Source organism: Phocoena phocoena, chromosome 10 (assembly GCF_963924675.1).
Source record: "Phocoena phocoena chromosome 10, mPhoPho1.1, whole genome shotgun sequence".
Taxonomy (NCBI): Eukaryota; Metazoa; Chordata; class Mammalia; order Artiodactyla; family Phocoenidae; genus Phocoena; species Phocoena phocoena.
The window spans coordinates 93482932-93506919 of NC_089228.1; the positions used below are offsets into that span (position 1 = coordinate 93482932).

General features: G+C 39.2%; 1 protein-coding gene across 1 annotated transcript in view; it reads left to right on the plus strand.

Moving 5' to 3' along the window:
• Nucleotides 1-23988, plus strand: part of DTNBP1 (dystrobrevin binding protein 1) — a 120527-nt gene that overhangs the window by 28598 nt on the left and 67941 nt on the right. The window contains exons 5-6 of the mRNA XM_065885278.1: nucleotides 3542-3674; nucleotides 12190-12322. Of these exons, the coding sequence (XP_065741350.1) occupies nucleotides 3542-3674; nucleotides 12190-12322 (266 nt within the window). The remainder of the gene's footprint in view (nucleotides 1-3541; nucleotides 3675-12189; nucleotides 12323-23988) is intronic.

Sequence of the window (23988 nt, forward strand, 5' to 3'; positions counted from 1 at the left end):
CCGCCTGCCGATGCAGGGGACACGGGTTCGTGCCCCGGTCCGGGAAGATCCCACGTGCCGCAGAGCGGCTGGGCCCGTGAGCCATGGCCGCTGAGCCTGCGCGTCCGGAGCCTGTGCTCTGCAACGGGAGAGGCCACAGCAGTGAGAGGCCCATGTACTGCAAAAAAAAAAAACCACCAAAAAGCTCTCTGACGTATTGTTGAGACATATGTAAATATTTAAAATGTATATCTTTAATATGCAAAGTGTTTTATCATGTGTTTGTTTTGTCAGGCCATGCTCATGTGTCTTTAGTGGCCTTTAACCAAAGAGTATCAACCTGCCAGGGCAAATATACCTAAGGACAATTCAGTTTTCTTTGACAAATTATTTTATACTCAATTACTTTAAAGCTAATTCTTACTATATAGTCTTAAAATTCAAAGCAATATCTTAGAAAACAGGTTGGTCAATGGTAACTTTGTTGTCTAGACATTTTCCACAAGTTTTTTCTTTTCTTTTTTAACAAGTTTTTTGATTTGTTTTTCCCTCCCTTAGCAATATATAAATGAGTACATAATTGATAGTGACTTAGGGGTTAGATTCTGAGGGTACCTTTTTAAATTAGACTTCCAGTGCATTATTTGCTTATAATTTTTATTACTGTGAAATATTTGCCTTCAAATTGAACTTTTAAGATTCATGTTTTAACAATTTGGTGCGTAAGCTGCTTAAATTAGGCATGCTTCACTCTCTTTGTGTTCCAGGTTGGATCTCTTCTGCCTGTGGTGGGAAGTGAACTAAACTGGGTGTGGGAATGCCTACTTTCTGCAGTAATACATTTTGACCTTGGGCAGATAAACGGAGTCTCTCTATTTTTAGTTTCCTCACATATAAAATGGTATAACACCACTTACACTGCTTACCGAAGTTGTTTGAAAATCACATGAAATAACATGCCCCCAAAACACAGAACTGTTTTATACAAAGTAAGGTCCTAATGTTACCTATTTACTTGTATCCCTGCCTTTTCTTTGTTCTCCTAACTTCAGTGTCCACCAGAAGGAATTTTGGAATGACTTGTAATTTGGGCAACAAACCCAAACTGTGGGTTTGTCTTGCTACTTAAACTTGATTTCCTGGTGTTAAATCTGGATTTATTCAGAATTGTTTACTTGGAGGAGAAAAATTGGCCTTATGGAGATAGCTCCTTTCTTATTAAGTAAAGTTGAAGTACAGTTTTTCAGAACCTTTTCTTTTGCTAGCTTTTCACTTCTTCCTTTCATGTCCCCTTATACACAATCCCTAGAATATCAATTAAGGGCATGGGCTTAAGTGTCGAATTCCCTGGGATTGAATCTAGGTCTTCTGTGGCCCTTGGGAAAGTGACTCAGCTTCATTGTGCCTTGGTTTCTTCTTCTGTAAAATGGAAGTGGTAATATTGCTCTGTTTACAAGGTTGCTGTGTAGTTAAATGAGATAATATATGTAAATTGCTTAGCACAGGGCCTGGCACATAGAAATGCTCAAAATGTTTTATTATTCTTATATTACACTTGACAATGATTTCTGAGAATCCATTCAACATCCCATTCTTTTAAATTAAAATAGTATTTTGATGTATTCTGATATATTCTTTCTGTGCACGCTTCTTATAATTCTATATACAGAATATAATTTTCAATTTTGTGGAAGACATGAACTATACTGTACTTAAGTTTTAATACTGAAGTATGTTTCACTTTACTTTTCAGTAAGAAATGGTTCATATCTAAAAATTGTTTACTCTAGATTTTTCAAATTTTTAACATAATTAACCAGAGTAATTAAGATTTAACAAACTTTTTAAAAGATATGCCATGTACCAGGAAAAATATCTTTCTTATCATCAGTTCAGCCCTGTGATACAGGAATTATTTTTTCTTTTTTGGAATTTAAAAACTGCAGTTAAGAAAATTTGTGAGACCTACACCAGACTAAAGCACCAAGAGTGCAGGGATCTTTTTTTCTGTTTTGTTCACCATGGTATCTCCAGCGCCTGAAACAGTGCTGGGCAAAGAGCGGGCAGTCAGTAGAAACTTGTTGGATATTACAGATGAACCCTATGGGCACGGATCCTTGTTTCAAGCCCAGTTTCCTTACTATTGCATCACAGCTGTGTCTGTTAGCAATGCTCAGTATCTTTTAAACTCCTCTTCAGGATCTTTACAAAACCCGTTGGCACGGACATTTTGAAGTATACAGAATTAATGAGACATGCACTTGGAGTAACGCTTGGTGTCACCTCCCCAGCTCAGCTGAGGCTTGTATGAGACGATGTGGTTACCCCTCTAATGTGGGCTGACTGACAATGGGGAGGTGTGCGTTAAGTGGGGATAATGTGAGGAAACAGGGCAGCTTTCTAACCTCTTTATTGTAGCTTAATTTTTTTATTTCAATGTTGTGAATTCCTAGAATATTAAAATGTGGAAGCTAAAATGATCTAGCGCCACATGCAAATAATTTTGTATCTTATTTTGATATTTTTATTCCTCTAAAAGTTATTTCTGTAGTGAGATTCAGTAAAAATCAGTTGTATTCATGTTTCAGCTCTTAAAGAATCTTAATCTTGGGATGCGTAAATTGTCCCTTTTTTAATATAAGTTAACTATGAACTCTGATTTTACATATAAAATTCAAATACACTTTCTTCTTTTATATAATGAATTTTGAAGTCTTTATTGTATAAAATATGGGTATCTTTCACAGTTCTTATTATTGGTGATGTTTTCAAAAGATAACCTCTCCATGCTCCTCCTAAGTCTTATTCTAGGTCCTTTCCTCTCTCACCATGTTAAAACCAAAACAAAATTGACTGGGAGAAACCGCTGTCTGTCACTGTCTTTACAGTCTTCAGGAAAACAAGTTAGAATTATTTTAGGCTAGTCTGGCATCTCACCACCCTGCTGTTGAGAACCTTTCACCTCCGAATGTCTTTGTTAGTATAAATCCTTTTCTCCTTTTGCTGGAATTGATCAATTGCCTCAGTAATTCCTCCGTATACAAGTACCATTTATCTTACTTTATGCAGTGAGTGTTCCTGTTTAAATGGAAATTGAATCATAATATATTCTAAATGCATTAGGGAACTTTTCTTTTAAAAGAATTCCTTTTGTAAAGCAAATAATTACCCATTCATTATGTTTTGGGTTTGTTTTTGTTTGTTTTCTTTTCGGTTGTTAGTGGTTGTTTTTTGTTTTATTTTTTCTAGATTTGAATTTTCAAATACATGGTTTACTTAAAAATAGGGTATAGTTAGAAGTGACTTCTAAGGTCACTGATGACCTTCCTCTTTCCTGGGTTAAGATGCACTGATAAAAGCTGTAGTTTGAGGTTTTCTGCACTGGATGTTACGGAGGTTGTTTTCTCAGAAAGAAAACAGCTCCAGTCTCTTTAGAGTCTCCTGTTGTCTGTACTCAGTCGGAGGGTTTTTGAAGGTAACGTGGGCTGACTCTCATTATGCTGGCTGTAATCTCTGTGCCTGCGGTCTGGTTTTACTTTAACCCGCCTCTTCCTTGTTGCAGCTGGTCGACAGCGAGGTGGTGGTGCTCTCCGCGCACTGGGAGAAGAAGCAGGCGAGCCTGATAGAGCTACAGCAGCAGCTTCGGCAGCTTCCAGGCCTGAAGGCAGATTTAGAATCCCTGACGGCAAGTCTGAGTAAGTTCCATGTTTGCCTCTGCACATTACTTCTAGGAATGAAAATAATTTGGTGTAATTCCAAAGCTTTCTAAGACTACATTAAATTATTGCGTAACAGGATGTGGGGGGAAATAGTTCTAATTAATTTCATATTCTGATTAACTGATGATTTGACAGAAAACGATGATTTAAAGTGTAGAAGTGATTTCTAAAGTATACCACCAACTTTTTCTGCCTCATTTCTGCTCAGAAAACATAATTTTGTTGATTCTTTAAAGGGACTCAGGGTGGTCTCTGTGACTTTAGGTCTCTGTTTAAAAGTGTAAATGTAGGAAATAAAAAGGATTAGGGTGGCTTTGTTACGACTAAAGGATATACTCTGGAAGTTGTTGCTTTTAAAATTAGGTCTGCTCAGAGCTTCATGTCTTGAAATATGCTTTTTTTTCCTCTTTAAACTGATGAGAGATCAAACCCTCGTTAAATTAGGTTACCTGTTTGGCTAAATTTATACCTTGTGGAAATTTATATTTTTTTGTTGTTTTCATTGGGATGAATTATGCTGATATTTATTTCTTGAGTTTATATTCAGAAAATTAACTCTTTTTTTTTTTGTGGTACGCGGGCCTCTCACTGTCGTGGCCTCTCCCGCTGCGGCGCACAGGCTCCGGGTGTGCAGGCTCAGCGGCCATGGCTCACGGGCCCAGCCACTCCGTGGCATGTGGGATCCTCCCGGACCCGGGCACGAACCCGTGTCCCCCGCATCAGCAGGCGGACTCTCAACCACTGCGCCACCAGGGAAGCCCCAGAAAATTCACTTTTATGCTTGACAGTTGCCACATCTCAGGATTATATTGTGGCTTATTATTTTCTAACCAAGCTTAAGATCCTAGTGAAGAGGTAGGGATTATCTACATAGGAGTTGAATTTCTTGAGCTGATAACCTGACCCAGTCTTAATAGGTAAGGAGGTAAGGATACCCCACCATCTCTTCTGTTTTTCAGTACTGCCTTTTTGAAAGCAAAGCTGATTTACAAAGCAAGTAATTAGCAAATCATAAAACGTGTGTGTGTGTGTGTGTGAATAAAATAGACACGAATGGTATTTGGAATGCTGTTGCTGATAACAATAGCTAATGTTTATAGCACCCACTATATGTCAGGGATTGTTAGGCGCTTTACAAACATTTTCAATCCTCCCAAGATCCCTGCAGAGGTAGCTTTTATTATCGCACTTTACAGCTAAGGAAAGTTAGCCTTGGAGAGGTTGTGACTTGCTCAGGGTCACACAGTTAATAAGGTGTGAATCCAGGATCTCAGTCACGATGACGATGTACTCAGTGAGGGATGAGGCAGTTAGGGTGGCAGCTGTCAATAGGCCTCATGAACTGCATTCTTGAAACCCTGGCCTTAGTGTTCGGTTATTTCTGAAGGCAGGGTGTGGAAAAGAGATTCCGGGTCTTAGGAGGAAGGCCCTCCGCATTATTTCCCTCTTGCAAGTATAGGAATGATTCTTCTCAAGGCTTTGATAACTAACTGATGGGAAAAGCCTCCAAGATATTTGGAATATTGCTTTTAGCCACTTTCTTTTTAGCTTCTCTTCCTGTATCTCTCTGAGTCGCTTGCTTTTCATTGGTTATGTATTTCTTTGCAGAGATATTCACCTCTGATACCATTCCCCCTTTTCTTTCCAGCTGAGAGTAAATTCTGTTTATAAATGTTATTTGTTTGATACTACTCTTCTGATTAAATGCATTTGCCACAATTCTAATTATTTTCATAGTTAATTCTGCTTAGGACATGCAGTATATATAAGTTTTTCTTAAGGGAGAATATACTGTATTTTCATTCTCAATTAGGATTCTAATATCCTGAAAAAATAATAGTTAGTGACATAATACCGTCTTCTTTAGAAACTGCATTTTGGCTTCTTAAATGAATGGAGCAGGCTTCCCAAATGCTCGCTTGAATTTTCTCTCTTTACTAATCTGAGAACATTGACCACTAAAGGCAAATTAAAGCTAAAGGATTCTCTGAAGTCCTATTCTAGACGGTCACTTCCAAATAATTTGATTCTTTTTTTTCATTGAAGTGTAGTTGATACATAATATTAGTTTCAGGTGTACAACATAGTGATTCAACATTTATATACATTATGAATTGATCACCATTGTGAGTGTAGTAACCATCTGCCGCAATACAGTTATTACAGTATTATTGATGTATTCCTTTTGCTGTGCATTACATCCCCATGACTAACTTATTTTATAACTGGACATTTGTACCTCTTAATCCCCTTCACCTATTTCATCCAGCTACCCCACTGCCCTCCCCTCTGACAACCACCAGTTTGTCCTCTGTATCTGTGAGTCTTCTTCTGTTTTGTTTATTCATTTTGTTTTTTAGATTCCATATGTAGGTGAAATCATATGGTATTTTTCTGTCTGACTTATTTCACGTAACATAATACCCCCCAGGTCTATCCATGTTGTTGCAAATAGCGAGATTTCGTTATTTTTTATGGCTGAGTAATACTCCATTGCGTTTATCTATATATCATCTTTTCCCATTCATCAGTTGATGGACACTTAGGTTGCCTCCATATCTGGGCTATTTTTACTAAAGCTGCAGTGAACATGGGGGTGCATGTATCTTTCCTAACTGGTGTTTTCATTGTCTTCAGATAAACACCAAGGAGTAGAATTGCTGGATCCTATGGTAGTTCTCTTTTTAATTTTTTGAGGAATCCATACTGTTTTCCATAGTGGCTGCACCAACTTACATTCCCACCAACAGTGCACGAGGGCTCCCTTTTTTCCACATCGTCACCAACACTTGTTAACTGTCTTTTTGGTAATAGCTATTCCGACAGGTGTGAGGTGATATTGTGGTTTTGATTCTCATTTTCCTGATGATTAGCGGTGCTGAGCATCTTTTCATGTATGTTGGCCATCGGTATGGCTTCCTTGGAAAAATGTTTATTCAGGTCATCTGCCTATTTTTTAATCAGATTGTTTTTGGTTTTGATACTGAGTTGTGTGAGGTCTTTATATATTTTCAATATTAACCCTTTATCAGATATATCATTTGCAATATCTTCTCCCATTTAGGAGGTTGGCTTTTCGTTTTGTTGAGGGTTTCCTTTGCTGTACAAATGCTTTTGAATTTGATATAGGCCCATTTGTTTATTTTTGCTTTCGTTGCCTTTGTCTCAGGAAAATATTTTGAAGCCAAATCTGGTAGGTTGTATAAATATATATCTATATCACTAATGTATTTTGCGAATTCATCTTAATGAGTTTATGGATCATTCTTAGGTATTCGAATCATTTGGTTTTAAATGCTTGCTCATAAACTGTGGATTCCTTTATTTTTGGGTAGCTTCCAAAGACTCCTTATCATCACCTAAATACCTTGATACAATATTACAAGGTTTAGTCAAGCAATAATAAAAAATAAAAATAATTTAGAAGAAAATGGTAACTGACCTATATGTTAGGATTCTTTTAGCTTCTTTGAACTTTTTACCCTTTCACTGTCAAATCTAATACCATATCCAGTCAGTCGCTCCATTTCCCAGGCTACTTAATTCTTTTGAGTCTTGTCTTGCTCTCTAGAGGGTCTGCCCTTATTAAAGAATAAGGGATTAATATGATGTGAACAATTTGAACCTTTGGTGATGCTTTTAGCTGTGTTGTCCTATGGCTTAATAAATATGACTTCTGATTACATGCTCCCTCAGGAATTAAGAACGAACAGATAATCCACTCATGTTTTTTTTAATGGGGTGTGATCCATCCAGCTTACAAAAGCCTGTGTAATAGATAATTACTGGTAAGGCTTGTCATTTAAAAAAGAAATGATAAAGGTATGCTGGGAATTGGAAAATAAGGGCTGTTGGACTGACTCTCTGATCTGGATTTGGGTCTCAATTCCACAGCTTCCTAACTGTGAGACCGCGTGCAGGTTTCGTAACTTCTCTAAGCTTTAGTTTGCTCGCAGGATTGAGGGTGAGAGTACCTGCCTCGTAGGGTAGTTGGAGGGTTGAAGGAAGTGATGGGTGTAAAGCACTCAGCACAGTGGCTGGTGTATTAGGCATCTGCTGAGTGCCATGTGCCGTTTGTAGGCTCCGGGGATACAGCAGTGAACAAGACCGGGCAGCTTCCACCAGGGTGCTGACGTTCTACTGGGAGTCTCTCTAGCCTTTGCAAATTTACAAATCCATTGTCTTTGACAGAAGGGTTTGGATGGATGTTACGTAATTTAGCTTGTCCTGCAAAATAGAATGTAAAACCATAGCATGAAATGTGGTGAGAACAACAATGTAGTATTCTGTACATGGAAAGACAGTGTGTAAGGATAAAAGGGAATGTTGTCCTCCACATCCTGTACCCTTTCTTATTCTGTGCATTTTATCATAAAACTGGTCATATGTTTGAAAAGTATTTATTGAATTCTCTTGAACTTCCACTAGAGGGTAGTCTAATCCTATTCCTATATTGAAGTCTAAAATGTCAAGGGCTTTTCTGAGTTATCTCTGTTGCGTAGTTTATTTTGTATGACCTACTTAAAAAGACTGTTACCTTTGTCTAGAACAGATGATTCTGTTAATTCTTAGATAACAAAGTGCTGTAAGAGAATGACAGCCTTATACTGAGCTTGCATCTTTCTTTTGATCTGACCTGTTTTGCTTTCTCTGTACAGAGTATGAGAGTGCATCTAGCAGAGAGACTGTCCGTTTTTAGGGTTTCATGAAATATGTTATCTTATTTTCCAGGTTACGTTCTGAGATTAGACCCTTCAAGAGACTCATTAACTCTCTTTGGACACCTTTTAGTATATACTACACAGATCTCATTTGTTCCATGATGGCTTTTAAAGCATTTCTTAAAGTTCCTTATTATCATACCATCATTACCTTATTACACAAAGAGTAATGAAAGTATTTGTTGAAGACTCTTGTGGTCCTTTAGTACCCAGCCTCTGTGACCTGTGGGTTTACAGTCAAAGATTTCTTTGTTCCTTGAGGCTAATTATTTTTGCTAGAATATACTCATTTAAGTGTGAAATTACGAACTTTAACGTGCTGTTCCATTCTTCTGTCAGTGGTTACACTACAGATAATATGTATTCGAAACAAATGGCACAAAGGAAAATTCCAAACAGAATGGCTCTTCCTCTGGGATGGTCTCCTTCCGAAGATTTGTGACGTTCTTTCCTGCACAGCTGTCAGGCTCTCCCAAATGGCTTTTCCCAATAAAATTCCACCCATCTTTTCCACTGATCACTAAATGAGACATATGCTGTTGTCATAGGGAGCAAAATGGTGAGGCTGGAATTTCTTATAACAAGGTACATTTGTGTCCACGGAGGCCTGCTGGTGTTTTATGTACGTGCATTCTAAGTCTGGTTACCAGATTGACTCATGTCTGCAACTCGTTTCCTAACAGGAGATGAGCAGGGTGTGATGGGGAGATTAAATTTCTGCCCGTTAAAATTCAATATAAAATATTCAGAATACATACCGTATATATGCTTATAATTATTATTTAAAGAGGTTTTTAAAAAGTTTTTAATATAAAAAGGGAAGAAGATTTATGTTCATCAATACAAATCTTCGGTATTTTATTACTGACTTCAAGCCTGTTAAGAGTTAAAATGGAAAAGTTCCATTGCTTCTTCTGCTTTAACTCACTGGTAATGGGGCCTGATTTGATACACTAATAACAAAGTACCATCTTGTTTAATGTTTTAAAAGTTCTCTGCCCATGTTTAACTTAACTTGTTTACAAAATTTAGGGTAACCTTCTAATATTTAAATTAGATGAACATGAATCATAGATTTGCTTTCTTGGTTATTATTTTATGTTTTAGAGGAATAGAATCATTCTGTCTCCAGAAATCCTTTTTAATTGAATTCAGCAGACTAGGTATTAGGGGATACAAAGATGCAAAGATATAGTCTTTACGCTTAAGACGTTCACAGATGCCTGAGAGAGGTAAGAGTACACAACTTGTGGTAGAAAGTCAGAGTATAAGTCCTGGGCAGGGCTCATAGGTCAGTGGAAGCACAGAAGAGGGGAGAGAGCCCTGCAGGCTGGAAGGAGGGCGGGCTCTGACTTGAACCTGCCAGGGAGATGCAGGGCAGGGAGGCAAGCGGAGACCTCTCAGGAGAGGCAGAGGCAAGGAGGCAGGAACACACAGGACCCTTCTCGGAGTGGTGAGCAGTCCTGAAGGAGAGTGGTAGTGAGGTTGGAAAAGTAGGCTGTGGCCAGGGAGTGAGGGTCCCTGGCCACAACTTTTAAAGGGGAGAACATAAATACAAGTTTGGCAGCAGCCATAAAGTGACCACTGACTCTCCCGAGCATTTTAAATCTCGGTTTGCCATTCAGCACGGGAACATGACGCTGTTGGCCTACATATCAAAGCCTCACTGTTATCCAGCCCCCTCTATGCTAAGGATAACATGCGTGATGCTAAAGGAAGCAAGTAGCTTAAAGCTGAATGGATTCCATATTAAATGTAATTATTCTAGTTCTTATCACTTATCAAAGTGAAATAGCCTTTAAATAATCCTATTAGCTTTTAGAATGAGCTGAACATTGCTTCTTCAGGGCCGGTAACACTAGCTCCCAGGCTGAGGCTGCTAGTCATTTTTCCATTTAATATAATAACAAAAAATAATCTAAATAGCAACTAACATAATAGCATCATTTTGCCTGTTTCCCGCCACATAAACTCCTTATGTACCATTTATGACATTATTAAAATCTTAGATATAATTTTTCATTGATTAAAACTTAGATTTTGCACACTGTTTCTGGTTAGGCTTTCCATAGTCACATATATTAGTTGTTGTATGTTACCCCTGAAGATAGATTCCAAACCATTATGAACTGCATTATCAGTCTTTTCCAGACTTGCCATGATCTACAGTGATAGATCAGTATGATAAAAATCATTACCTAAAATGTCTTTGAAGAGGAATGCTAAACTACTTGTCATCACATTTTAACTTTTCAGTAAAATTTTATTTTCCCCCCAAATCCATGTCTTTAAGCCCTAGACTCTACCAAATAGAGGCGGGAGTTTTTAGAAGCATAGATATTTAGTAGAGTTAAAATTTAGGATATTAGAAAATGTGAACGCTTCTGGATTTAATAGATCTCCAGATCAAACAGATTAATTAAAAACAGACAAAATATGTATCTTAATAAACCTAAAACTGCAAGTTGAAATTTAGGGAATTTGAGCCTAGTGTAGGTGATACAGAAGCTAATTTAGAAAGTCACGTGACAATCTAGTGGATAAGGGAAGGGATTAGACACACCATCCTTGTATCTTAGCTATCCGAATGAAACCAAGGCTGGAAAGCTGCACAGCCAGCTTGCTCCCTCCTCGAGGCCCCTTCCTCCGGACGGCTGTGACTCCCAGACACAGGAGTCACATTTCTTGCTGAGTCTCACTCTCCCTCATCTCTGTTAGATGCCTCTCCTTTGAGTTGTCACAGCACCTCAAGCCAAGCTCTGTCAGGCAGTGTTGTCACTGAAATATGCCTGCCCTCTACTTTAAGCTCTTTGAGCGCAAGGGCTATCTTTTTCATCTTTGTACCCCAGTGTCTGGCCCATGTGGTGAGTATTCGGTAAATGGCCCTGATGCTGTTTGAGTTCTAAAATCTTTGACCTCTGAAGCTTTTCTGTTGTCTGAGAAAACAACCAGTCCTCACCCCTATAACTATGAAGTCTTGGTTTACTTACGCATCTACCAACTGGAAATCATTTTATGTAAGAGGGACTCAGTTTTGATTCCTGACTGCTCTTCACTAGCTAGGTGACCTTGGGCAGAGCTCTGAAATAATTTCTGCAGGCTTTGGCTTGAATCTTTTAAATGAAGGATTTGACATAGATTATCTCCATGTTCCAATGGAGCTGCAAAGCTCTGTGGCCTAGAGGCAGAGTTGAGCTGTTGAAAGACCAGTGGACAGTGAGAACTGCTTCCTGAGTGTTTGTACATCTGTGCAGTACCTTGGAGGTTTCTATATATCATGTGCAAGGCAAAACAAATGCTAAAGTAACTAGGAATCTCAGATATTAAATTGTGTCCGGCATAACGTGTTAATTATACTTTGCTATATTTGCATATGAAAATTGACTCTTCGTGTGTGGTATATGAGATCATTAGGATATCATACATTAGATTAATCAGGGTACTCTGTTTCCTCATCCTGGTTAATAAAGTATTTTTTAAATTGAAGTATAGTTGATTTACGATGTGTTGATAAAGTATTTAAAGTATTCTGGAAAGTTCTGTCTTAAAAATGTTCGAGATAGAAAAATATACTCAAAAAAGATAATTTGAAGTATGTTTTAATGTTAGTGCATTTTATTTTGCTTCAAGAAAGTTTAATAAAAATATTAGATAAATGCAGAACAATCTCAACGGTTCAGACTTAAATTTTGGACACTTTTTCTTTTCTCCATGATCAAGGATTCTGATTTTTGACGTTTGTTTCTTCTTTTGACCTTCTATACTTTCAGCTCATTTAGAGGCTAGTTTTGAGGAGGTAGAAAACCACCTGCTGAATCTGGAGGATTTATGTGGACAGTGTGAATTAGAAAGATACAAACATATGCAGTCCCAACACCTGGAAAATTACAAGAAAAATAAAAGGTGAGTTTGAAAAATTGACCATGATATTCATTTTCAGTCTCAAAGTTTTCCACAGTACTTTACATGCTACTCTTTATAAGTTTGGACTGATAAAAGACAAAGGTGTCAGGTAAATCTATTTAATAAGCTTTCCAAAACTTTTTTTTTTTTTTTTTTTTTTTGGTACCACTATCTGTTGCTATTTTATTGGAGATGAGTTCTGGAAAGCTAAGGCTGGGATAGGTGGTGGAGGGGAGAAGTGCAATGGGCAGAGCTTCCCAATCAAGTAGAACCCCCGACCTCATTTTCTCCAAGTGGCAGATCCTGCGCTGCTTTTTCCCCTTTTCTTCTCTTTTATTTGGAGCAGGAGGAAAAGGAACCTAAGCTCAGGCTATGGCAAGGGGCGCAGCTTTGTCACATGTTGTCTGTGAGACCTTCAGCAAGTTATTGAGTCTCCTAGCCTCAACATGTGTAGCCTGTAGTGAAGATAATATCGTACCGGCTTCCTAGAGTTGTTCTGAGGGTTCAGTGAGATGGTCGTTATCAGATGCAGTGTGTGCTCTGTCAGCAGTAGTTATTACGGTGATAATTTTCATTAGACTAACCTGAACTGGAAATGGGTAATAAGATTTGGAACTATGAAGTTTTATTTGTTATTCTTTTCTTCACTCTCACCCAGTGACTTAGATTTATTAGATATATAATTAGTACATTACAATTTATATGTTACAAAATGAAAATCAACTTCGTGTTTGGAAAACAGCCTCACCTTTAATTTGAGTAAAAGCCAAAGTGTACTGGACAAGTCTTAGCATGTTTCACATAATTGAAATATCATTTTAGAGGTATTTAGAGGAATTGTGTAGTAGAAGGAGCACTGTCATTAGTCGGAAGACCCAAGTCCTGGCTTCTACTAATTCTTTGCTCTTGGGCAAGCTGTTCACTTTCCTTTATACTTTATCCTGTTGTTAAGCTTTTCTTGGCAAGCACTTGAAAGACTTCTTAAAAAATTAAATAATTTTAGTAAATTTAGGTATGATAAACAGATTTGTTGATAGCACCTGTTACTCTGAAATAATGTAGGAAAAAATAGTGTGCCAGTTGAGGATTACCAGCTTATAATCAGTAGCTTGAAATCTATAGGTAAAATAATGGTAAATTTTTCATGTTCTGATAGGCCAAATTTTAAAAAATTATAAAATTTATTTCTCGAGGACTGCATGAGATTAATGTAAGATGTCATAATAGGTTTTAAACCTAACAGTTTCAGTGAGAAATACCAAAGGTGGGAAATTTAAATTAACTAGTACTTTGATGGACCTTCCAAGACTTTGAAAAAAATTATATATGTAGATATTTGTTAATGGTTACTCATAGCATCTTCATAAAATAAATATTTATTAATAAATGCCAAAGTATTTTGCATCTGATTGTCTAATGAGACATTAGACTTGTGACTTAGCTTGAAATCATATTTTTATCCTGAAATGATAAGTACTGATTTAATTCACAATTGTTAACAGTAATATGATTTGTTTTGGTTATTGTGAAAAGTCCTGGAAAACCTAAGCTTGATTTCCTTCTCTGGCACTTCCTACCTATATGACCTTTTGCAAATGACCTATCTTTGGCTTTCTTATCTGGAAAATAGAGATAATGATATACTTTCCTGCAAGGTTATGGAAGATAAGGGAGAGTTTTGTTAAAAGGGCCAAATAAAAGCTGGTCCATTTAGCTTACAGAATCGTTGGTGATTCTCAGTTCTAGTTAACTTGCCTTTCTAAATACAAATAGTGGAAATACTATGCAACATTGCTTAATTGTGTTTATCAATATAAACTGTAATCTTTCCAAAACTCTTTTTCCCAGTTTTGTTGAGATGTACGTTATATGCAGCACTGTATAAGTTTAAGGTGTGCGACATCATGACTTGACTTACATACATTGTAAACTGAGTACCACAAAAAGTTTAGTCAACATCCATCATCTCATTTAGATACAGAAAAAGGGTGGGGGGGATTTCCTTATGATGAGAACTCTTAGGATCTACTCTCTCTCTTTTTTTTTTTTTTTTTTTTTTACGGTACGCGGGCCTCTCACTGCTGTGTCCTCTCCCGTTGCTGAGCACAGGCTCCGGACGCGCAGGCTCAGCGGCCATGGCTCACGGGCCCAGCCGCTCTGCGACACGTGGGATCTTCCCGGACCGGGGCACGAACCCGTGTCCCCCGCATCGGCAGGCGGACTCCCAACCACTGCACCACCAGGGAAGCCCAGGATCTACTCTCTTAACAACTTTCATTTATACCACACAGCAGTGTTAACTGTCATCGTCATGTTGTACATTACATCCCTAGTACTTATTTATCTTCTAACTGGAAGTTTGTGCCTTTTGACCACTCTCATCCAGTTAACCTTCATCCCTTATCAGATTTATGATGGGCAGATATTTTTTCCCATTCCATAGGTTGTCTTTTCATTTTGTTGGTCACTTCTTTCTCTGTGCGGAAGCTTTTTAGTTTGATGTCGTCCCATTTGTTTATTTGTTATTTTGTTGCTTGTGCTTTAGGTGTATCGTATCCAAAAAATCATTGCCAAGACCCATAATAAGGAGCTTTTTTTCCCCTGTTTTCTTCTAGAAATTTTATCGTTTTGGGTCTTATATTTAAGTCTTTAATCCATTTTGAGCTCGTTTTTGTTAGTGGTGTAAGATAGGGGTCTTTACACATGAATATTCAATTTTCCCAGCACCATTTCTCGAAGAGACTGTTTTTGCTCCATTGAGTATTCTTGGCTCCCTTGTCAAATATGAGTTGACTGTATATGCATGGTCTTCCTGAAATTCTTATTTTATTCAGCATATAAGAGGATGAACTAACTTCTTCAAAGAAACCTTTTGGAATCAATTTGTTTAGTTAATACACACACAACACACACACAACACACACACAACACACACACACCACACACACACCACACACGTGGCTGATTAACAATCAGTTGTAGTGTAAATAATTTGAGTTGACAACACTGAGAATGAAGTAGTTTTATTCAGTCAAATGTAGATCAAAAAATATCTTTCCAATAATAAATTATGTAGAATATTTACTATTCAGAGATGTCTTATTTACAGTTTAAGCTTCTTACTTTTATTCAATCTAGAGGTTATCAAAACTGGGAATATTATGAAGGCTAGTGTCAATAAATGGAAAAAAATGAAAAAAAATGGCATATTATTTAGAAATAATGGAGGTAAATACCGGAAGAAATCTCTAGAAGAGTTGAATGTAGCTTCTTGCGAAAAGCAGGACAGAAAGGTGGGGAGAACTCAGCTGAGGAACTAATCTGCTTCATCATAAATCCTTGTGGGTACTATTTGACTTAAGGAATGTACATGTACTATTTTGATAAACATAAAATTTGAATTTAGAAATTTTTTATTAGCTACAACATTCCCTGAAGTGTTTTACAGGAACAGTGGACTGAGAAGATAGCCACTGGCATTCCATGATCAAATAAGTTCCAGAAACACTTTACCCTGTATTTGCCTCATGGAACTTTGTAGTACATGTCAGTTTATTAAGGGTTGTGAGAATTCCTGTAGTAGAGAAATTTGACTCAGCATTTCACAACTTACTTGCTTATAGAACCAATTCATCTCTAATACATATTAAAATTCTGTGACTTGATATTCTATATTACACCATTTGAAAAACTTTCAAAGACCCCAAATTAAACATTTTATTATGTGGTCCACAAGGGAAGAGTTTCTTAAAAATAAGCCTCTTTCCTCTTTAACAAGGGGCCCTACAAACTAAACTAATGATTTTTCTTTTCTTGCTCTGAAGAAGATAATGTGTAATACAAAGGTTGTGTGTGTGTGTGTATGTGTGTGTGTGTGTGTGTGTGTGTGTATTACAGTGTACCCACTCTGTAGCTTTCCAGAAAATCTGGGTCAGACAACTAGATGGGGATGGAGAGAGTGGGAGAATGAAGGATAATTTCTCACACACCTCCAGTGCTAATCGTGTGTACGATAGGCTCCGCTGCCCTTTCTCATTCTGCTCCCATCAGAGACTGGGGAGTGGGCAGGCAGCGGTTGTTGGAGCTGGGGAGGAGATTGAGTTACGTGAAATTATGTTACTGCTTAGGGGCCAGCATCAAGGCCAGGGTCGTCTTTTTTTTTGACTGTTGCATTGGAATAAGTGGACTCCGTCCCAGATGTTGGTATCAGTGCATCTATAGTTGAGAACGGATATACGATATTTTGTCATATATTTGATAGAAGTTCCCGGCACAGAATAAATTCCTGCCTCCTGTGAAAAGAGGGATGTGACCCATCCCAACAGTAATGTGGCTTACTATGGCAGATTCTCAGTGTGGGCAGAGGGAAACATAGAGCTTTAGAACACTCCTAGGGGTGTATCTACCCTTGAAAAACATTTGAATAGACGGTTTAACCTAAGTATTTCTGCATTGAAAAAGGACATCCTACTTTAGCTGGTTATCTAATGAAAGTGACATATAAGCAACTGTATAATTGTAGGGGGAAGATACCCATAAATAGCTTTTCTAATAACTCTTCTGCATATAAAGTGATATTGCTATTACTGATAGCTTTTTTTTTTTTTTTTTTGTGGTATGCGGGCCTCTCACTGTTGTGGCCTCTCCCGTTGCGGAGCACAGGCTCTGGACGTGCAGGCTCAGCGGTCATGGCTCACGGGCCCAGCCGCTCCGTGGCATGTGGGATCTTCCCAGACCGGGGCATGAACCCATGTCCCCTGCATCGGCAGGTGGACTCTAAACCACTGTGCCACCAGGGAAGCCCTACTGATAGCTTTTATGGACAAGAATAGACGCTGCCTTGATCAATAGTAAAACATGGTATAGTGCATGAAATATGGCTGTAGGCAGAGACAAGTACTGGTACCAGTAGTTAGGTTGTCATATGGTTCAGAAGATGAGTTAGCCATACAAGTGTAACTCCTAGATGCCTTGCATAGGTTTTCATAACCAATAGGAAATACATTTTTCATCAAGTAAGAAGCGTTAATATTGGATATATAAGCCAAAATAAAGAACCTAAGACCATTTACATTGTCTAGCTAGCAGTTAGAGAAATAGACTTGAGATTCGGGAGTCAGCTAGCATTTGTAGTCATGGGTGTGGGGAGAAACAGATGATAAGTGTGTACATGATTTTATTTATTTTTAACTTATTTAGTTTGGTTGTTTGGCTGTGCTGGGTCTTAGTTGTGGTACGTGGGATCTAGTTCCCTGACCAGGGATCGAACCTGGGCCCCCCCTGCATTGGGAGCGTGGAGTCCTAGCTGCTGGACCGCCAGGGAAGTCCCTGTACATGATTTTTAAAAAGGATAATTTCAGACAATTATATTGAAGAAAATAAAACAGAATAACGTTATAGAGGTGGGGAGGGTTGCTTCACTGGGGTGAGCAGGGAAGGCCCTTCCTGGAGGACACGTGAGAGCTGAGACCTGAATAAGGAGGCAGCCACACGGGGATGGAGGATGACACCGTTCCAAGCAGAGGAGCAACAGATACGTTTAGAAGAATGAAGAAGTAGAGCTAAAAAGAAATTCAGCCTTCTAAATTTGTAATCTTTTCAGTACCACCATAATATTCCTTAGACTGATTATTGAGATTCTTCCATAATAATTTAGTTAAAGTTATATGTGAGTGATTTAATTAAAATATTTCTTACTTCCGGACTTTTGGATCCTTTGTTTTCCCGTTCAATATGCAGCATACCATCAGAATTTCTCTGAAAATAGCTACATCTTGAAGAACAGTGTGATTTTAGTATTTCAGCTTAATTATAAATGACTCATAATTTTAACACAGTCTTCCATTGGACTTGAAATCTGCTTTGGGGCATACTAAACTCTAGAAGCATTTTTCACTGATTCATTTAGACTTTGAAACTTAATTGTCATCTCTTAGAAACTCTCTCCTGTGAGTGGGGGGCACTGCTTCTGTTGATAAGATTCAGTGCCCAGGCATATTTTGAGAGAGTCATTATTCCTTTTGCTTTATGAATTACAGCTAATGCTAAGGAACTATGCTCTTCTTTGTGTTTGTGTTTTATTTTTATGTTAATGTGGACTGTAGACAGTTTAGAAAATCTTTAAAGCAAAGCATAACTGATTTATTTGAGATGTTATCTTTAGTAGTATTTGACCAGCTTATGTTCTAGAGAATAACCCACCAAACTCCTGAGCTTCAAGAACTGGCTGTCCACTAGACAGGCTGTGGGCCACGGGTCTGAGCTGTTTTTCCATTTCAGAGTGTTGAGGATGGTGTGCCTGGGAGACTTGCCACAGGCCCGGCTTTGCTGAGAATAAAACAGAAGAAACCAGTGGCATTCTCCAAGGTGAACAACAGAGAAGGAGGTCCAACAGAGATAGGCAGAAAGGCAATAACTAGCTCCCAAGGTTCTGCATGGAGATCCATTTGGGTGCTGAATGGAAAGTAGATCAGGAGAGCTTTCCTTCGGGCAGTGCTTTTACAGAAAGGATCCTCCCAAGCTGGAATAACAGGGACCAGACTTACTCTCCCACCTGATGCAGCCAAAAAACAGACAAAATAAAGGAAATAACACTTTGGAAGACATTGGGCAAAGAAGAGAAGTGATCTCCTTGATCGATAGGAAACAGGTGGAACGAGCCCTGTGGTTTCCCCAGCATCCTGCCTTGAGCGTTTCCAGGCTCAGTGCAGGGAGGGGCCCAGGTAGAGCCTGGCAGACTCTGAACTGAAGAACAGCTGAGCGCCTGGGGACCCAAGGCAGCCAGAGTTCACAGGACACAGTACCAGGGAGAGAGGATACCGAAAATCTGCAGAAAGCTCCCCTGAATATTCAGCAGAGGACCGGTAATTCATGTGAGGAAACCACCTGAGGCAGGAGGAGGTATCATCAAAAAGGGTCAGTTAGCAGTGCCCGGCGCTCACGTCCTCACACTGTGCCTGAGCCCAGCGGCCAGACTGAAAAAGCTTAGAGTTCCTGGGGTACCAGGCAGAGCACTCAGGAGCGTATCCTCCAGCAGGGGTACAGTTAGCCCTTGACTGAACCCTGTTCCAGACCTGCTTAACTAAGCATAAAACAAGCATCAAAAAGATCAAACTGTTTCCAAATAAATTAACTGTATCCCAGAACAAAGCTGAGGAATATTTGTAGAAATACAAAAATAGCTAATAGCCAACGAGGTAGATCATTCTGACAGGTTGCTTGTGAATGGACAAGATGCATGGCACACTGAAGTTAAAATATTGTTCTAGAGAAAGATCGTATACAGGTTGTGTCATTGAGACGTTCATGGAGACCAAATCCATGATGCACTTTAAATATTTAACCTGTATTTTTCTTCTTAGTCTTTAGGTAACTAAGCCCATTGACAAATCAGTCCTTATTTACCTGACCTCTTGAAACTGTCCTTTTTTTTTACTTCTATAACACTCATATCCTAAATTTTCTTCTCTACTGTAGGTTAGTGTCTAGTTGCCATTGTAGATGCTTTAGTTCTGTTATTCTCTTGGGTTCTGTTCTTGGTTGTTGCCACCTCCCATTCTATGTATTAAAAAGATCTTGTTCTATAACACATGCCCCTCCACAGTACCTGTGTAAGGAGCAAATGACAGCAGGGACTTCTAAGATACAGTTTTGTGAAAATTACCTCAAGCAGGTAGGCCAGCTCTCCCCCAGCGCCACCTTCATCCACTTTATACCCTCTTAACCACAAACTCACCAAGTGCATAAGGGTACACATTTTCATGACTGTAGAATGCTAAGAAGCAAGAGATTGGGTAATAGTGAATAGTAGCCGGTCTTTTGTGAAAGAGGTCTTGTAAGATATTTCCTATGAACTTTCCTAGCCATCAGCCATAACAAAGGGACACTCTTCTACTGTGTTCAATACAGAACGTATTGCTGATCATACTTTTAAAAAAATTTCCCCTAAACATTTGCAAATACGAAGAAAAATGTGAGAGTTGATTTTGCACTTCACATTTTGAATGTGGTATTTTGCCATAGAGAATCATTGTGTAAGGTTTTTATCATGGATTTGTCCTGGGGAAGCAGTTTAGTGTTTAGAGAAAGTGTGCTTCCATCTGTGAGATGATTGTGTTTATGGAGACATTTATCCAGTGGTTCCAATCTATTAAGTTTGCATCTGTGGGTCTGATTTAGTTGATTTCTATACATATACAGATTTAATATACTTCTTGCAACACTCCATAGATTTATTTATTAATGTGATGCTTTTTTTTTTTTCCTGCCCTCATAACTCAGCCCCTGTAGAGAAAATGATTAAATAGCAGTTTCGCCCTTTGGAAATACTAGATTTTTGAGTCTGGTGTTATTTGGTGAATGTTTTAGTTTCAGGGTTGGTTATGCTAAATTTTGTGACGGTCTTTGCTGAATTGAGTAAAATTTTAAATATGGTAAAATCTGAAGGAAGGCATTTCAATTCTTTCTACTTATTTGATCTTCTGAAAATATTATTAAACTTTGAAAAAGAAGAGACTCAGATTTTTGAAATTGCAAGAGGCAAACACGTTGTTATCAGATGAGAGACTATGTGGTCAAACTTTTTTATAAAGAATAAAATCCTCCCTAGTCCTAGCAAAGGCTTCTTTGAAGAAGCAGCTGTTCTTAGTCATTCTGCAGCCACAGTACTTGATAATCATGACTTGCTGCTGAGTGTCTGTTGTGTCTGACTCTGTGCACATGTGTGATCAGGGTGGATGAGACATGATCTCTGCACTTCAGGATCTCTGCAGTGTAATTGTAGAGATGATACCTGCATGGAGATCACTGCATTACAAGGCAGTGCACCAGGTGTTATAAAACTGATGGACCTGAGTGCTATAGGAGTTGAGGTAAGGGGAGATGGCCATTTGAGTGTGAAGGATATCTTCATGGAAAAGGTGAACTTGGATAAGAGTTTGGAGAGTAGCCAGAACTTAGACATTTGGTTAGCTGAGAGTATGACGTAATAATGGTCAAGAGTGAAGCATCTGCCATGTTTTCAATCAGTGTTACCTGTCATCATCAGTTATACTTTCCCTCAAAACTCAGTTCAATCCTGGCTCCTCCAGGAAGCCTTTCCCAGCAACCCACAGTGTGTGAGTTGCTCCCTCCTCTGTATTCCTAGAAAATCCTCAGCATGGCTGGCATTATCAGAGCACTAATCTATGACATCAGTTTCTAACTGTTGCTTTACTTCTGTCTCTTCTCACTAAAGTTGCTTGAGGTTATGGAACGTGTATAACCCAACCTGAGCATTATTCCTACTGCTATTCCTAACATTATTCCTAGTGTCTAAGGCTCAGTACATTTTTTGTTGAATGAATGATCAAAGATTACATTCAGTATGAGAAAATGAATATTTATCCAAGACACGATATTTATCATCATGACAGTAGTGACGATGGGGAGAAATGGATGGATTCAGGATATGTTTTGAGATAGGATTAATAGGATATATTGATGGATTAGATGTGGCGAAGGAGGGAGATGGATAAACCAAAGCTTGAGGAACTTGGTAATGGCATGAGTTGAGATGAGAGAGACTGAAGGAAGAACAGGCTCTTTTTTTTTTTTCATTTATTTACTTTATTTATTTTTGGCTGCCATTGGGTCTTCGTTGCTGCGCATGGGCTTTCCCTAGTTGTGGCGAGTGGGGTCTACTCTTCGTTGCGGTGTGTGGGCTTCTCATTGCGGTGGCTTCTCTTGTTGCGGAGCAGGGGCTCTAGGCGCGCGGGCTTCAGTAGTTGTGGCACGCGGGCTCAGTAGTTGTGGCTCGCAGACTCTAGAGCACAGGCTCAGTAGTTGTGGCGCATGGACTTAGTTGCTCTGCGGCATGTGGGATCTTTCCAGACCAGGGTTCAAACCTGTGTCCCCTGCATTGGCAAATGGATTCTTAACCACTGTGCCACCAGAGAAGCCCGAACAGGCTCTTTTACAGGTATTGTTGGGAAGCCTGCTCCACTTTGAGCAGAGCTCTCAAATAGGCAGTTGCATTTGCGTCTGGAGCTCAAAGAAGAGATCAAGACAGGAAGTATAAATCAGGAAGTCAGTATGTGGATGGTATTTGAGGCTGCATAGCTGAATGAATTGCCTTGTGAGAGAATATAAGTTACACAGAGGGCCCAGGACCAGGCTGGCAGAGCTCCAGCATCTAGTGGTCTGGAAGGGGTAGAGAAGTAGCAGAAGGAACTGAGGGAGAAGGAGAAAAACTAGAGAAAACTTTCTCAAGGAATCAAATTCTGCTGAGGGATTCTGATGAAAACTGAGAGGGAGCATGGCCTTCGGCAGCTTGGTGATTGCTGGTGACCCTCACTGTGCAGTGGTGGGGTCTGGAAGCCAAGCTGGAGTAGGTTCAGGACTGAACGGGCAGTGGGGGAGCTGAATCCCTGAGTGGGTTTCAGGCGATGGGAGTCATGTCTTTCAGCATCACCAGCCTTAGGTTTCCTACCTTCCAGATTATTTCATTAAGTTCCAAACTGAACTCATGCGCTGCCCTCCAAAATCTGCTCCTCTTCCTAAGTGTTCTGCTAACGAATTCCCTTTCCTTCCAGTGATCCAGACTAGAACTCTCACGGTTATGTACCTTGTGCCCATGTCATCAGTTGCCATGGTCTGTTGAGTCTTCTCCATGGCGTTTTTCAAATTGGACTCCCTCTCTTCATGGCCATTGCCACTTATGTTGCCCTTTCCAGGCACTAGTTGGCTCTTCTTCAAACTCTTCTAATGGTTTCCTGAGTGCTCCCTGCTTCATGCTCCCCCTCGTTAGTGCATCTGTCCATCACGGCTAGAATGTTCTTCGCAAAGCACAGATTTGCTCAAGTTTTTCTCCAGCTAAAAATAAAACCAAATCCTTTTAGCCTGGCACTCAGAATCCTCTACCTCTTTAGCCTCATCTCCCACTACTTTCTCTTCATTCAGCCTACTCTTCTGAATTGTTCTTTCCTAAAGATAACCCACACCGTTCAGCCTCCACGGCTTCACTTTCACCGTTACTTCTGCTTGACGTGCCTTTCCCTCCCTTCTGTTATATCTTCTGTATTTCCAGATGCTGTTACCTCTGACATTGTGGAGTTTGCCCTAAAAATTACAACACTTCAAGGCTTTCAGTGCTACTGATTTCCTTTATCAGTTCTTTAAAAGTTCCGTAGTACTGACTTTTAGCTTAAACCACCGTTATCTGTACCTGCACTACCTCAGCCAGTCTTCTTTCTTAGGAATTGGGTACAGGAGTGGATTACTTCCTGAGAGGAAGTTTCTTGAACTGCCGTGGGTCATGACAGTGTGTAAGCAGAGGTGTCTAGGGAGAGCACCCGGCTCGCCTTTCCTCTTTTCTCATAGCAGCTTTCCGTTGCTTTGATGAAGCAGCCAGAAGGTTGGAAGGTGGGCATGGTAAGCTTCCCTTCCACGTGAAAGCTTCCCTCAATTGGGCAATGACTCGTTAATAAAGTAGACACTGGATTCTTCACTTTATGGTTTTTAGTATTCAGGGCGAGAGTAAGGGAAAAACAATGTCTGAAATCATTACTCCAAGTTTCACCTTTTTAAAACAGGAGGTGCTTTTTTGAAATTTTGTTTACTGCTGCATGTTCTAAAAGAAGGAAGGCAGACACTATCTAAAGACTGTAATCAGAGAGAAAAGAATTACT